Below are 13538 nucleotides of genomic sequence, written 5' to 3' on the forward strand. Positions count from 1 at the left end.
GCATGTGTGCGGGTGGGTTTGTGTGTGTGTAAGATACAGCAGAGTGGTGGGGCCATGCTGCTCTGTGCAGTAGGTGGTCCTGGTTGCTTGTGTGTGTGTATTGTGCTGTAAAGGGGGTGGTCTTTTTCTGATCCTTGGAGGTAATTTCTTTTTTTTTTTTTCTTTTTTAAATTTTTTTTTTTGCCTGGCAACTATTTGTACATGGTGGTGCTTAATGCCACACACTCGTGCTCTCCCATAGAGTTTCAGCCAGGCTGCTGCTGCTGGTAGCTGGCGTCACATCACAGAGCCTGCACTGTTTCACTGAAGTGACTCATTTTGGGTATTTTGCCTTCTGAATCCCACTGGGAGTCCTGCCTCTTCCTTCTACCACACATGCTAATTAAAATTATACTTTTGGCGCCAAAAAGTAATAAATTTTTAATTCTGTCTTAAGTTAATCTTAAATAACATGAGTGGAGGTCTCTTCATTTCCCTCCACATGCCAGGTGGCAGATATAGAGAGCCAAAGGTGTAAAAAGTGCCTCAGTCCTAAAGCTTTCATTAATACTTCTAAGAGTTATTGACAACCTTTTGGCATATTTTATACAGCAAAAGAAAAAAACTTGGTGAAATTTTATTAGAAATCTGTCTGTATTTACGTGAATAAGCAACATGCCATTAGTTTTAAAAATAAAGTAAAAGCAGTGATTATGAGGGGTCTGTCTTAGAAAAAAACACTTACACCGTTGCTTAAATCACAAAGAACTTAAAGGGTTGTTTTTAAATAGCAATATTTTAGTCCTTTAAATTAATTTGTTTGAATCACACTGCCAGCAAAATAAAACCTAGTGCAATTTTTAATCTGCTATGGTTTTACTTGCACTTCTGATCTGTGATTAAAAGCCCTTTTATTTGTTTTTGCAGAGCGTGTAATTGCTGTTGAACCTGAAATAGCAGTGTTTAATTCAAGTCATGGATGATTAGCCTCTCTGCAGGACGTTTCTGAGAGAAAGGAGCTGTCCAAGCCTTTTTTTTTTTTTTTTTTTACTGCAGGCCTGTCGTGTGAAGCCTGTTTGCATTTCTCATGCTATCGTTGTATTCATTGTTGTACTTGATCAGCAGTTTTTGTACTGTGTTTGCATATTGTGCAATTTATTTACTATACAATATGTTTTGCATGGTAGTGCCAGGATCCCAGGGTGTTTTATCTGGAAGCAGGAAAATACCAGCCGGAAAAAACTGTTTGAAGCAGGTGAAGCACAAAGTGCGGTCTTTTTAGTCAGGAACCTAATACTTGTGGAGACGTTTATGGTCAGAAAGTGGGCATCAAAATGCCTGAAGAAAAACCTTTGCTTCTTTCAGTATAATAAAAAAAAAAAAAAAACTAATAATCTAAGCCTGAACATGTCCCATGTACAGAATTCTTCCAGCCATTGAAAAGAAAAAGAAAAAGACTTTCACTCAGCATGTTTGGATAAAAGCATTTTCTGGCTCTCTTCACCTTTGGTGCCTTGAGTTCATAATGAAGTTGAGAATGTTTCTTTAGAGTGATTGTTCCCCTCAGACTGTGATGCAAGACCCTTTCATGTCTCACAAGGTATCAATAACATTTCAGCTCTTTGAGTCATCACTCAAAGTCTGTCTTTTGAAGTATTTACTTGTCATTGGATGGCAGTAAAACTCTAATCAGGCACTCCCCAGGAGAAGTCTGAAAATGGAGATCTTCCATCCCTTCACGTTTCCGTTTTTTGTCTTCATTGCTCCCTCGCTCTTTGTTTCTGAAATGAAAAGCATTGCAATTTGGCTACAGCATCAGACACTGTCTGGAGGGACTACATCCTGCAGACAGGGTCTAACAAAATAAACATTCTCCAATATGTTTGCATTGGACTAAAACTGGCTTCAGGAGTGTCTGTGGCTGTTGCAGGTTCGTGTGTGTCAATCTCAGTAGTCTCATTTGCAGCACCTTCCTGTGTCATTTACAGTTATTGTGACTCAGGCCTCATTACACAATCCTGTGCCCCTTTAAAGCAGATGCAGTAATTGGAATATTTATGCACCGAAACATACACAGTAGTAATAGTAATAATAACAATAACAGGTTTGTTTCTGTTTCTCTTTGTATGTTTCCAGATCAGAAAAGATTGTGCTTTAAAACCAAGGCGTCTCTGCAGAAACAAAGCAGAAACTAAAGCCCTGCAGGCATTTAGCTAAAACCAGGATATCAAAAACAAAAATAAGCTTTAAGACAACTTTTTAAAGGAGAATCAGCAAGTCTAATCATTTTAGGCCTAAAAGCAAAAGCATTGCCTTTTGTAACAGCATGCAAGTTGATTACATATTTCATGCACACAGACAGAGAACCTTTTTAATCCCTTTTTTGGTTAATTAATCTCATAGTTTGCACGAACTTTCAACATAAACTTCTGAGAAGCTGTACTGTAAAGCTTCCTGTTCCGTACTGGGAAAGGTTTTGGTCAAAGCAAGGTGTGGCGCAACAAGGCATTTGTGTGTTATGCAAAGAAGTTACAGGAAATAAGTGTGTTTTTATGGGAAACACAGACGCATGGCAATAAAAGGACGCAAGAGAGCAGAGGAGCAACTTTGGAGCAGGACTGTGCATTATGTCTGGACTTGTTCCCCCTCAGTGTGTTAATGATTATCAGAAAACTCTGTGACCCCCCCCCCCGTAGCTGCTGGTGCAAACACACACATCTTGCAGCTTCAGATCTTCATTCATTGTCTTAGTTCAGCAGAGTTTGCGCAACTCATAAATAACTGGATCTTTTTTCGCTGCAAGTTTGCACTGGAACAACAAAAAAATAATTTGCATATTTCAGTGGAAGTGTAGATGCGGGTCCTGTGTGTACCATAGAGCTGTTGGTACATAGCAACAGCTCTATGGTACACAACACATTCACAGGCATTAAATAAGGTCAAATCATTTAGTGGCTTCTGTTGAACATTTGACACGCACAGAATGTTTTTGGCTCAGAGCTTCTCCGTGACTTGTCAAGTACTTGACACCATCATTCATTATTGTCATCATTATTTTTGTAGAGCTACAGGAACTGAAAACAAAACTTGATTTTCATAGCCTCTTCCATCAGTGTGTTTATGCTGCTCTTTCAGCTACATATTATTCAGGCATTCCTCTGTCATTCTTTCTTGCAGTGTTGCACCGCCCAGGATGTCTTCAAAGCTTCACTCTTCCAATAACATCGCCCATGCCCGACGGACGGTGCAGCAGCTGAGAATAGAGGCGAGCATTGAGAGGATAAAGGTGCAGTGCAACCATTTTACTTCAATCCACTTCTCCTGTTGTGTGTTATGCATCTCTTCTAGCAGCAGCATATGCTCCAGTTTTAATTACTAATGGATCAAATTGTTGTAAATTGCTAATGTGCAATGTTACGGGATATATTGAAGTGTTCTTACAAATAAAATACACATTTAAAAAAAAAACTTTGTTTTGCAGAATCATGGAATGAGTGTGGGGAAAATCCTTGTGTTTTGTTTGGTGTGGACATGTGATTAGGCAGTGAGTCACATGACAGCTTCTGTTCAGTTTTTTTTTTTTTTTCTTTTCCTACACAAGCAGCAGCATTGGATGATGGCTCATAGATCTGGGGCACTTTGTGACCTGTGACAGTCACAATTTGTTTCATTTTGTATTCCTTTTTTGGAGTTCTTACTCAGTCAAATCTCACAGAAACAGACATGTTCCAAAGCAGGTCCGAAACACTTGCTTTTTGAACATATAATCGTTGAGTGATACATACAGGTGTGTGTGTGTGTGTGTGTGTGTGTGTGTGTGTGTGTGTGTGTGTGTGTGTGTGTGTGTTTAAGCATTGCAAAAAACACATCAATTAATCTGTCCATATGTCCATATGTGTTTTTTTTTTTTCTTCATTGTTTCTGCAGGTATCCAAGGCCTCTGCAGACCTTATGAACTACTGCAACGAACATGCTAGAAACGACCCTCTACTTATGGGCATCCCTGCTTCAGACAACCCCTTCAAGGACAAAAAACCCTGCACTATATTGTAGTGGATGTCACGTAGCCTTATTGTGTTGTGGTTTTTTTTTTTTTTTTTTTTTTTTTTTTTTTTTTTTGGCTTATTAATGTTGCTGTATTCTTTTGTGTTGGGAGAAGTTGGAGGAGTGGACTGAAATCGTATCATTCCCACATGTTCAGAAATGTTGTGTGGCTGTTCCATTAGCCCGTATTATTCACTGAAACTATTGACCCACTCTTCAGTTTGAGCTCTAACCACTAACAAAACTTTGCCTGCAAGTGCGTAATGTTAAAGCAGATGTCATTGTCAGAATGTCCCAACAGGACTGGCAATCCTCAGTGATGGATTTGGTCTTTCCTCATATGTGCACAGTGTCATCTCCAGTGGGCAGTGACTGTTATTAGTGTCCCAGGTTTGCCTTAAATGGGTTCATGCAGCCAAAGTTTCCTTCCTGTCTTTTCAAGTGTGTCATTCAAGGAGAACAGTGATCGCTTCAGAAAGCATTGCCGCCAGTATTGAACAGTTTAGATCACTAAATTCAGGGTGAATTCTGCTCAGATGTAACCATGATGTATTTTGGATTGGAGCAGTAACACTTGGTGTTACATTTGTATCTATTAACACATAATATTTTCAACCCATCCCAGCTGCAGCAGCTCCAACTGCTTCTGGACAATCTGCATCCTGTTCAATTCACTCTTTGCACTCTGGTACTATAACTATAATATAGTAATGTAAAATCTCACTGCAGTATAATTACCTTGTATAGTGTTGTCTTTAGCTGATTTTAATGAACCATATGTTGATATTCATTCCGTATAAAAACCTTTAGTCAAAGACGATCTTTGCTCAGCTTCAGATTTATGTGAAAAATGAAAATGCTTTATGGGCAACACTGTGTAATGAAAACCTTGGGACCAAAAAAACCAATGACAGAAAATTGTAGAAATTTTAAATGGTGTCTGAATTCAACCATTTTAGCCATCCTTTGTGAAAACCTTCTGTGGTACGTTATTTTTAGGATGCTGACGACAAAACGTGCCAGCAATTGTTACGCAGTGTGAGCCACGCCCACTCGCTCATCACAAGTGTCTTAGTCAAGTGGACGTGCACGTCATTATCTTTAAGTGTTTTGGCACCATGTGGGTGTCCGGTGATTTTTTTTTTTTTTCTTCTTTTCTTTTGTCTTTTAAACCACTCTCTCATAACTGCTTGAGTTTTTAACTTTTGTGCTGGTGGGGATGCTGGTTTTGTCTGACATGTCCTGCATGTTGTGATTTGCTGGGAGAAAATATCTGCTATGGTGAATTTTACAAAAAAGAACGAATAGATAGTGTTAATTCAAATCTTCACTCTAAAGCCTTACTTATGTTTGCCTTGTATGATAAAGAACATTCTAACTGGGAGTACTTTCTATAAAGATGTTTCTATCAATTCTTATCTGTGGGATGAAAGTGATTTGTAACAATATTGTGCCATCGGTTTTGTCTACATGTCACGAGCAAAACTTGTTAAAATCGTGTTTCACTTACCAGGTGCTCCGCTTTTCAGCAGTTTTGGTATTGTTGCCTTCTCCAAAGGGTACTGTCGGGTCTTCGAATCAGCAAGATCTAGTGTTACTATCCAATGGTATTTTTTATGATTTTTTTGTCCAGCTGTCAGTTCTTCTTACTTGCAATAAATGAGTCCTGTTTGCCTCCTAAGGAAAAATTCAGATGACCACTGCCATGTCCTAATTTTTGTCCATTCACAGTGACTCTGTAACAGCCTTATTGTACCATTTATAGATTAATTTAATTGTCAAAATCTGCATTTTGATAACTGTCTTTATTAATATTCCAACATTTGTATGAAGACTTAACTGAAATTAATAAAGTGAAGCATTCCTACAGTCCAATACTGTACCAATATCTCAATAAAATGTGCTGTGCTGCATAATCTTGCTACTATCCATGAAACCTGATGTTGGCCTCTTGTGCCCGTAGTGTTATCTGGAGCTACTTCCTCTCATTAGTCATGAATTTATTTCTTACTTGGGAGAGGAGAGTCCTCGGGCCTCTCACCAGGATTGTGCACAGAGCTAAACATAGAAAGTACAAAACTCTGATTTCCACCACTCTTGGAGAGAAACTATTTTTGGGACACGGCCTGCTTACCCTGAGAGTCTGTTTTCATTCTCTGTTGGTGGCCTCTTGGGTCTCTCTGACCTTGTTTCACACCAGCTGGTGGGTACAAAGCTTGTTAAGTTTTCTGCACCACACAATAGGAAGATCATACAGGAACGACACGTTGTCAGCTATTGTAACAACTGCAGAAATACTGGTGTGGATGTGACAGTTCTCACACATACAGCCATGTAGTGATGAGAAAAAAAAAACAGTGTCACCTATTATTTATTGTCCATAATCTACATAGGCAAAACTTTCCTCTTGTTGTTTTCTCACGATATGCTTCCCTCAGAGATCGAATGTCACTGCAGGGAACATCAGGTGCCTTAGTATTGTGTACACTGCTAAAAATAGAGAAAGAAAATTGTAATGGAAACTTTAAAGGTGAGCTACTCTCATTCCCAGCTCCATTTTTGTATTATTGGACTCTACTAGAGTAGCCTTGCAGATTTACAGTGTGGTTTTTGGGATTTCTGTGTGCTTGAGACGACCACTGGTGCACTCTGAAATCTGAGCCCATTATTTAAAACTTAAACTTATTTAAAATAAGCACCCACCATTGTAACATTACATATATGACAAATAAAACAGGCCCATTTGAAGCTAACAAAGATTACCCCCCCCCCCCCCCCCCCCCCCCAAAAAAAAGAAAAAGGGAGTCGTGTAAAAGTACCCATTAAAGATGTTTGTTTTACAGACTCCCAGGAACATCTCTGCAGGCATGAATGCCCCAGAAGGCCACTGCAGTAATCCCAGTTTGTCATTGTGCAGCAACGCGACTGGCCAGTGGCTGGCAGGCCGGCTCGCTGACCATGTGCCCCACTATGAAAATCTGCCCTGGCAGTTACAGTGTCAGTGTGTAGGAATGTGCTGATGTGTGGGAGAGGAAGGGCAGGGTGAGGAGAGATGATGGAGGGTGTGGACTGCAGTTGCACCGCTGTTCCTCTGGTAGTCCCAGCTGCATATTTTTATACCGGCATTACCAACTAACCTGTAGTTTTCATGTTTGAATGACAATATGTAATACATAATTCACCCACAACCGGTGTTGCAAATGATGCAGTACTTTCACGTGAGCGTTGCCTGTATGTAAAATTTAAGTCACATTTCAGAAACTTTTGATTGACTTCATTTATGTAGTAGCTGCAGTTACTTTGATATCGCTGTAGGTGTTCTCACTCACAATGACTCAGCATATTGACGCCTAAACTGTGCAAAACTCTGCAGGAACTTTCACGAGGGCCCCATGTGACAATAAAAATGATGATGCTAAAACTCATGATGCAATTATAAGCTTTGGTCATCTAGACTATGCAATTTCTGGAAAAATTATGGTGGAGTTGTTGCTACTGCAGTATTTTGTTGCTTGCAGCTCAGATGTCATGGGTATAAAAGGCTGGCTAAAAAAAAAAAAGCTGAGATAGCTGAGTTATATAATAAATGAATTGTGTCAAAAACATGTCAGTAACAGCCAGCAAACATTTTTAAATTTGAAAAAATAGACTTCAGAGCCTTTCTATAAATATCTGTGCTTTTATTTTGAAAAATCACATCAACCTGGTCATCCTGATGTAACTGGTATTGTCAAGTAAGTTTCCACCACTCCCCATAACTGAGCTTACTGCAGCTATGCATCATGACACACTAACATAGAATTAGCATGCTTTTACACTTAAGTCTACCGCAAGTGTAACTGGTGAATGTACCTTATGAATATATATTGTTTCCAAATATGCGGTGGCATTTTTCTGATTCACTTGTTGCTCCGGCTGTTGCCAAGCAACCAGATTAGTAACTCCATGATCCCACACAGTTAGTGGACCAACTCCTTAACACCTTTGGGTGTAGTTGTCCACGCACGCCTTTACTCTGAAGTTTCAGCTCGAGAAGATGGAAAGTAAAATCATTAGAACAGAACAGCAGTTTATTGGGTGGAGCTGGAACTAATCAAGTATTATACAACATCCCTGCAATAAAGGTGTCGATGTTTAAACAGTGTTGATAAGTCTGTCATGGCTTGTGTTCATTTTGTGGTGCAGCTGAATTGTATCATTGGGACAGGTGTGTCCATTAATTTTGCTACTCTTGATAATATTGGTCAAACAGCTTTACATGGTCATGAAGTAGAATGAACGCATCTCTAAGACAGGTCTGAGCTGCGCTGGTTTTTGACCAGATGTACCTAATAAAATGATAAGAGTATATTTTATGGCTGATTTTCATTCAGAGTTTCCTAATCGTGGCAGCACACTGCATGTTCAAATCTGAATTCATCACATTGCTGCCTCAGGCTATTAGCTTGCATCATGTATCAGGTAGCTGCATGACTTTGCAGCTACCTGAACTTTGCTCTGTGTATAAACACAGGTACTGTCTTACTTGAACCTTTCCCAACATTAGCACACAACCATCAGGTGCTGATGACAATAGCATCAGCCTTTTTTTTAGCACAAACTTCCAAGGTATTCAAAAATGATTTTACAGGGCTTACATCAGCCCTCTGACATTTTATCACAGCAATGCCACATTACCTCAGTCAGTGTCACACCCTGCAGTCACAAGTCAGTTGACCTTTCACACAGTGCCAGCTGAAACCATGGGGCCTGTGGGAGCTTTTCTAGGGCAGGGGAACATTTAGATTTAGGTACCACTTAAGAGGCTTTAAATGCACTTTGCATTTCTGAGTGCAATGGAGCCTTCTGGGTGATGTAGTAAAAACAGAGTCCCACTGAAGCGTTAATAATTGAGGCCCTGGGGTGCTGTTTTGAAGGCCAGTCCTTTGCTATATCCATCCATTCTGCTCAGGGTTTGCCTGCCCAGCTCAAACTGTGAGAGTAAAGATGAGCACAAATCCCCCAAAGTGGGAAAAAAAACTAAGAAATTCACTCTGACTAGAGAGTTTTACAAGCCACCCAAATTGAACAACAATTAATAATTCTCAGATCAAAAGCTGAACTGGATTGTGCAACACAGGCACAGCCTTCTGCCCCTTCTCTCATCTCATGATCATGACTGTGCACTTTCGCGGGGGACTGCCCGCCTTACAGCCCGGTGACATCACAGAAACTCAACTCCTGAGAGATCACCTGCATGTGACATAGATGGAAAAGGAAAGGGTGGAGGGTGAGGGGGTGGCGGGAGCACTCCAGACCGACTTGCACGAGATTGCGTGCCAAAGCCTCGTGTAGAAAGCATTCAAGTAGCAGGGATCGCTGCAGATTATTGGACCTGAGGGCAGAAGCCAGTTTATTCTGATAAAAGCCTCAAGGGAAGTGCGATAGTTCTCCATATTTATTTTAATTGTGCGTGTGTTCAGGTTTCAGAGGCTTTTTTCCTAGAAAGTCACCCAATGAAAATGCAAACTACCCAACAAATCAGAGCATTTGTGAAACAGGAACCTGTTTGGATGAATGAACAAGGTCCTGCTGACCGAGGCAGAAGCTAGTGCAGAGAGAGCTGCGAGGATTATTGTTCTCTTCAGCTCAGAGATGGCACTGAGGCCAACATGACCCCTGTGATCCACATGTGACTTTTTTTTTAAACTGCTAAAGGCCACATTTGAGCTCTGCTTTGCTAAAATTTCCAGAAATGAAGAGGAAAGAAAAACACGTTTAGTTCTCATTCCAAAAAACCAATACATTTTATTTACACCAATACAGATGCGTGTCTTGTATTCAAATATTACAAATAGTTAATATATATATATATATAAAAAGAGAAACATAAATACACTTAAATATAATTAGAAATAATTTAAATTGTAACAAAAGGAACTATTTCACTTGTGGCAAGAAACCAGCTGGTATTAGAAACACTAGATACACAAAATGTCTTCACTGGATGTGTAGCCCTTCCCTTTTTCTTTATAAATTATGACAACAGCAACATCAACAATTTTAATCAAACAAGTGAAACTGCAATAGGTCCAGTGTTTCAACGAGTGCTTTGTTTCTGCAGAGAGAGGCCGAGGCCTTGGTCCACTCAACGGCTCCGCGTTCTGGTTTCTCCCCACTTCTCCGACTCGTCACAGAGGCTTTACCAAACAAACACATGACAGAGTCTGTCTGTACTGTGTCCAGCTTCACACTGAAAAATACAACACGCCATTTCCACCTCGCGACGTTACAAGAGCCTCGCCATCTCATCTCGGCTGCAAAGGCTGACAGACGCAACTCCAAACTGTCCAGTCCAAAGTGGAAATCCAGCCCTCTGCTTTTTTTTTTTTTCTCCCCCCTTTTCCTCTTTTAAATAGATCATCTCATACAGATAGCAAAGTTTTGTTTTTTTTCTTTGTTTTCCAGGAATTTTCTTTCCCTCATTCAGCAGTGCTTTGGAATTTGATCTATGGATGGTAATGTGTCCATCAGGGTTTACGCCACAATTTGTGTGCAGATAAAATTCATCTCTGAACACGTTTTTTGTTGCTGGTTAAAGTTCATCGCTCGGGCAGGTTGATGATGGGTACCCACTGGTCCATGCAGCGGCTCTCTCTGCAGAATCGGCTCAGTTTGCTCAGAGCTGGATCCTTCCATGATGTAGAATGTGGGCTCTGAAAATATATATTTAAAAAGTATTTAGATGCATATTCATCTATTCACTTCTAGTTACAGAAATTCCCTGTATGTGCTGGCAGATACAAGGCATTTTCCTCTAACATTTCTCAGAAGTCATGAGGGAGAAGTCATACTTGTGTTTACTAAATTCACAAGAACAAGTACTGACAAGTTCCCCTGTGAGTAAGAGTTTCAGTCATGTGCCTCCTAATCCTCTCATATTTAGAGCTATAAAAACACATCGATTACAGGAGGCAACACTTACATTGACAAGGACACAGTGGAGGTCCAAAGGTTCACCCCCACTCTGTTTTCCACCTCCTCCTCCACCCAGTATTTGTGCCAGGCGCCTGGTGCTGTTGACTTTCAGGATGTTGATGTCATTCTCGCAGCAAAAAGCCTGAATGAGAGTGAAGTGGATTTGCAGGGCCACGTCTTTAACGTCCTCGTCATCTGCAGCCAGGACGCACAGAACGACATTATCAGGGTCTCTGCGGGAAGAGAGAAGAGCAGACGCTGTTAGTCTGTAGCCGATTTAAGTGCACGTTGCAAGGGTTGCTTCCACATAGGGCCAACTTGTTGCATACTTCAGGACAGCTTATGCACTTACACATTAAGTGACTTGGCAGCCTCGTAGACACCGACTGTAATGCAGCCCTGTGGCAACGCAGAGGTGAGGACTTCCTCTAAAGCTTTGGCCACTGCGTCCATTCTGCAACACACAATCACATAGTTTGACGTTAACACTGTTGCAACAGCCGTCTCTCTCTCTCTCTCTCCCTCACACTCACACACACACACACACACACAACTTCCCAACGTGCTCCACCTCGGTAGTGTTAGCTAACCGGACTAACTAGCTAGCCACCCGGCATCCACCGGCTTCGGGCACAACTGACAGATGTGCACAAGTGTATTTAACCACGCTTGAAGAAAAAAGCAAAAAAAAAAAAAAAAAAAAAAAAAAAAAAAAAAAAGCAAACTGTTGTCAGTTTTGCGGTTTAAATCACTTTGACCACATGCGACCAGCTATAATGAGGTCTCCCGTGTGAAACTGTCTGCTTTTCGGTCACCTAAAAGCAGCAGCTGCGTTAACTAGTTGAAAAGTGGAGACCGCGGCTCGCGACCGGAGCAGTTAACCGGACTTTAGCGTCCACAGCCCGCTCTGAAGTACGCCAAAAAGACAGCAGCTATGGCAAAAAATACACATGGATTTATCGTGAACTTATCAAATGAATGCATGCAATTAGCTGCAAAGAAACAACGACACGGTGCCGAAGAGCTGAAAATTATAATAATTCAAGTGATTTACCTTTCCTGAGAGTAATCTCCACTTAGCTCCTCAAATGTCATGTTGTACATAAAATCCAAAATCCACCTTAGCGCAAACAGTACAGTGCTGATGAGATATCCTGGTGTCTTCTCGACTTCACGCACTTATTATCTTTACTCCACTATGCTGCAACTGAGAGATAAACCTGGCAACTTCACGTTATAACAGTCCTAGACAAAGCTCGGCTCTCATCATTGGTCGTATGCTAATTCTCCTGCTGTGGGATTGGACAGACAGCCGGTAAGCGGGCGGGTCTGTCTCCTGTCGGGTTACTACCGCAGCTACAGCTGTCTGCTGACCTCCAGCATTTACACAAAACTGCTACCAACTCACTAACCCTGCTGCAGCTATGTTAAAGCTACTTATGCATAAAAGCTTTAGCCTTAATATTGCCGGTGGTGACCAAATACTGAACCCAAACCTCGCACAAAACAGGTATGTTTACATGATGAGACAATGACTTAAAGCAACGTTAGCACAGCCTGACACCAGACAGCACGCTACTTGTGAAACCTCATCACTCAAAGTGAGTGCTTCATGAAAAATTGAGTGAATAATGAGCTGCAGAACTCACCCTCGCTGCCGCACAGGACGGAGCACTCTTCGGGACAACTGCACGGCAACGGGACGCTGCTTAGGAAAGCTGCCCTTTGATTGGTCCGCAGCGGAGCGTGCGAAACCCACCGAAACCGCGCGCGACCTCTAAAAAGTGACTGGCGCGAGAAAGACCGGCGAGTGGAGCCAAACTGAGCCAGACTCCTGTGACCCACATGCATCACCTGAGTGATTACAAGCACCAAGCAGTACTGTACGCTCTGTCCTGTTTTCATTCAGATTTATACTTTATAATTCTAAACTCAGAGTTTGCACCTTTTTTGTTTTTGTAGCATTTGGGGCAGGAGGAGACTGATTTTTAATGAAGTCATACTCAACAGGAAGGAATGAATAGCAACAGACGGCAGAACCAGATGCATGAATAAGAAGTAAAATAAAATAGAATAAATAAGATATGTTGGCCTATATTTATCCCAAATGTTGAGAAATTACAACAATTTAAAAGATAAACACAACATAACACAATATGCACTGTAATCTCTAATTAGTTAATGTACAGTATTGCCAAAAGTATTCACTCACCCATCCAAATCATTGAATTCAGGTGTTCCAGTCACTTCCATGGCCACAGGTGTATAAACCAAGCATCTAGGCATGCAGACTGCTTCTACTAACATCTGTGAAAGAATGGGTCGCTCTCAGGAGCTCAGTGAATTCCTGCATGGTACTGTGATAGGATGCCACCTGTGCAACAAGTCCAACTGTGAAATTTCCTTGCTACTGAATATTCCACAGCCAACTGTTTGTGGTATTATTATAAAGTGGAAGCAATTGGGAATGACAGAAACTCAGCCACAAAATGGAAGACCATGTAAAAATCAAAGACCGTTGTCTGCACAGAGGTCGCCAACTTTCTGTAGTCAGTCAC

General features: G+C 41.1%; 2 protein-coding genes across 4 annotated transcripts in view; one reads left to right on the top strand and one right to left on the bottom strand.

Annotated features, from left to right (window-relative positions):
• Positions 1-5936, top strand: part of gng12a (guanine nucleotide binding protein (G protein), gamma 12a) — a 32636-nt gene extending 26700 nt beyond the window's left edge. For both annotated transcript variants that reach the window (XM_030752765.1, XM_030752766.1), the window contains 2 exons: positions 3157-3265; positions 3907-5936. In XM_030752765.1, coding sequence (XP_030608625.1) covers positions 3157-3265; positions 3907-4032 — 235 coding nt within the window. In that variant the 3' untranslated portion in view covers positions 4033-5936. The remainder of the gene's footprint in view (positions 1-3156; positions 3266-3906) is intronic.
• A 4522-nt stretch (positions 5937-10458) lies between these two features.
• On the bottom strand, positions 10459-12668 carry gadd45aa (growth arrest and DNA-damage-inducible, alpha, a). 2 transcript variants are annotated; one of them, XM_030751767.1, is made up of 4 exons: positions 12630-12668; positions 11333-11434; positions 10988-11213; positions 10459-10718 (listed from the first exon to the last, which is right to left on the bottom strand). In XM_030751767.1, the coding sequence occupies exons 2-4, from the start codon at positions 11431-11433 to the stop codon at positions 10605-10607; spliced, it is 441 nt and encodes a 146-aa protein (XP_030607627.1). In that variant the 5' UTR covers position 11434; positions 12630-12668; the 3' UTR covers positions 10459-10604. The 2 variants fall into 2 exon arrangements, with proteins under 2 accessions (XP_030607627.1, XP_030607626.1); XM_030751766.1 differs by lacking the exon at positions 12630-12668 and adding an exon at positions 12035-12207.
• Positions 12669-13538: the final 870 nt, after the last annotated feature.

This window comes from Archocentrus centrarchus, chromosome 17, assembly GCF_007364275.1.
Source record: "Archocentrus centrarchus isolate MPI-CPG fArcCen1 chromosome 17, fArcCen1, whole genome shotgun sequence".
Taxonomy (NCBI): Eukaryota; Metazoa; Chordata; class Actinopteri; order Cichliformes; family Cichlidae; genus Archocentrus; species Archocentrus centrarchus.

Excerpts from the sequence above, each read along its gene's own strand:
- gadd45aa (XM_030751766.1), bottom strand. The coding sequence starts at position 12,084 with ATGTACAACATGACATTTGAGGAGCTAAGTGGAGATTACTCTCAGGAA. Across the intron at positions 11,435-12,034 it reads GGAGATTACTCTCAGGAAAG|AATGGACGCAGTGGCCAAAG; the intron begins GTAAATCACTTG and ends TGTGTGTTGCAG. Across the intron at positions 10,719-10,987 it reads TCCACTGTGTCCTTGTCAAT|AGCCCACATTCTACATCATG; the intron begins GTAAGTGTTGCC and ends ATATATTTTCAG.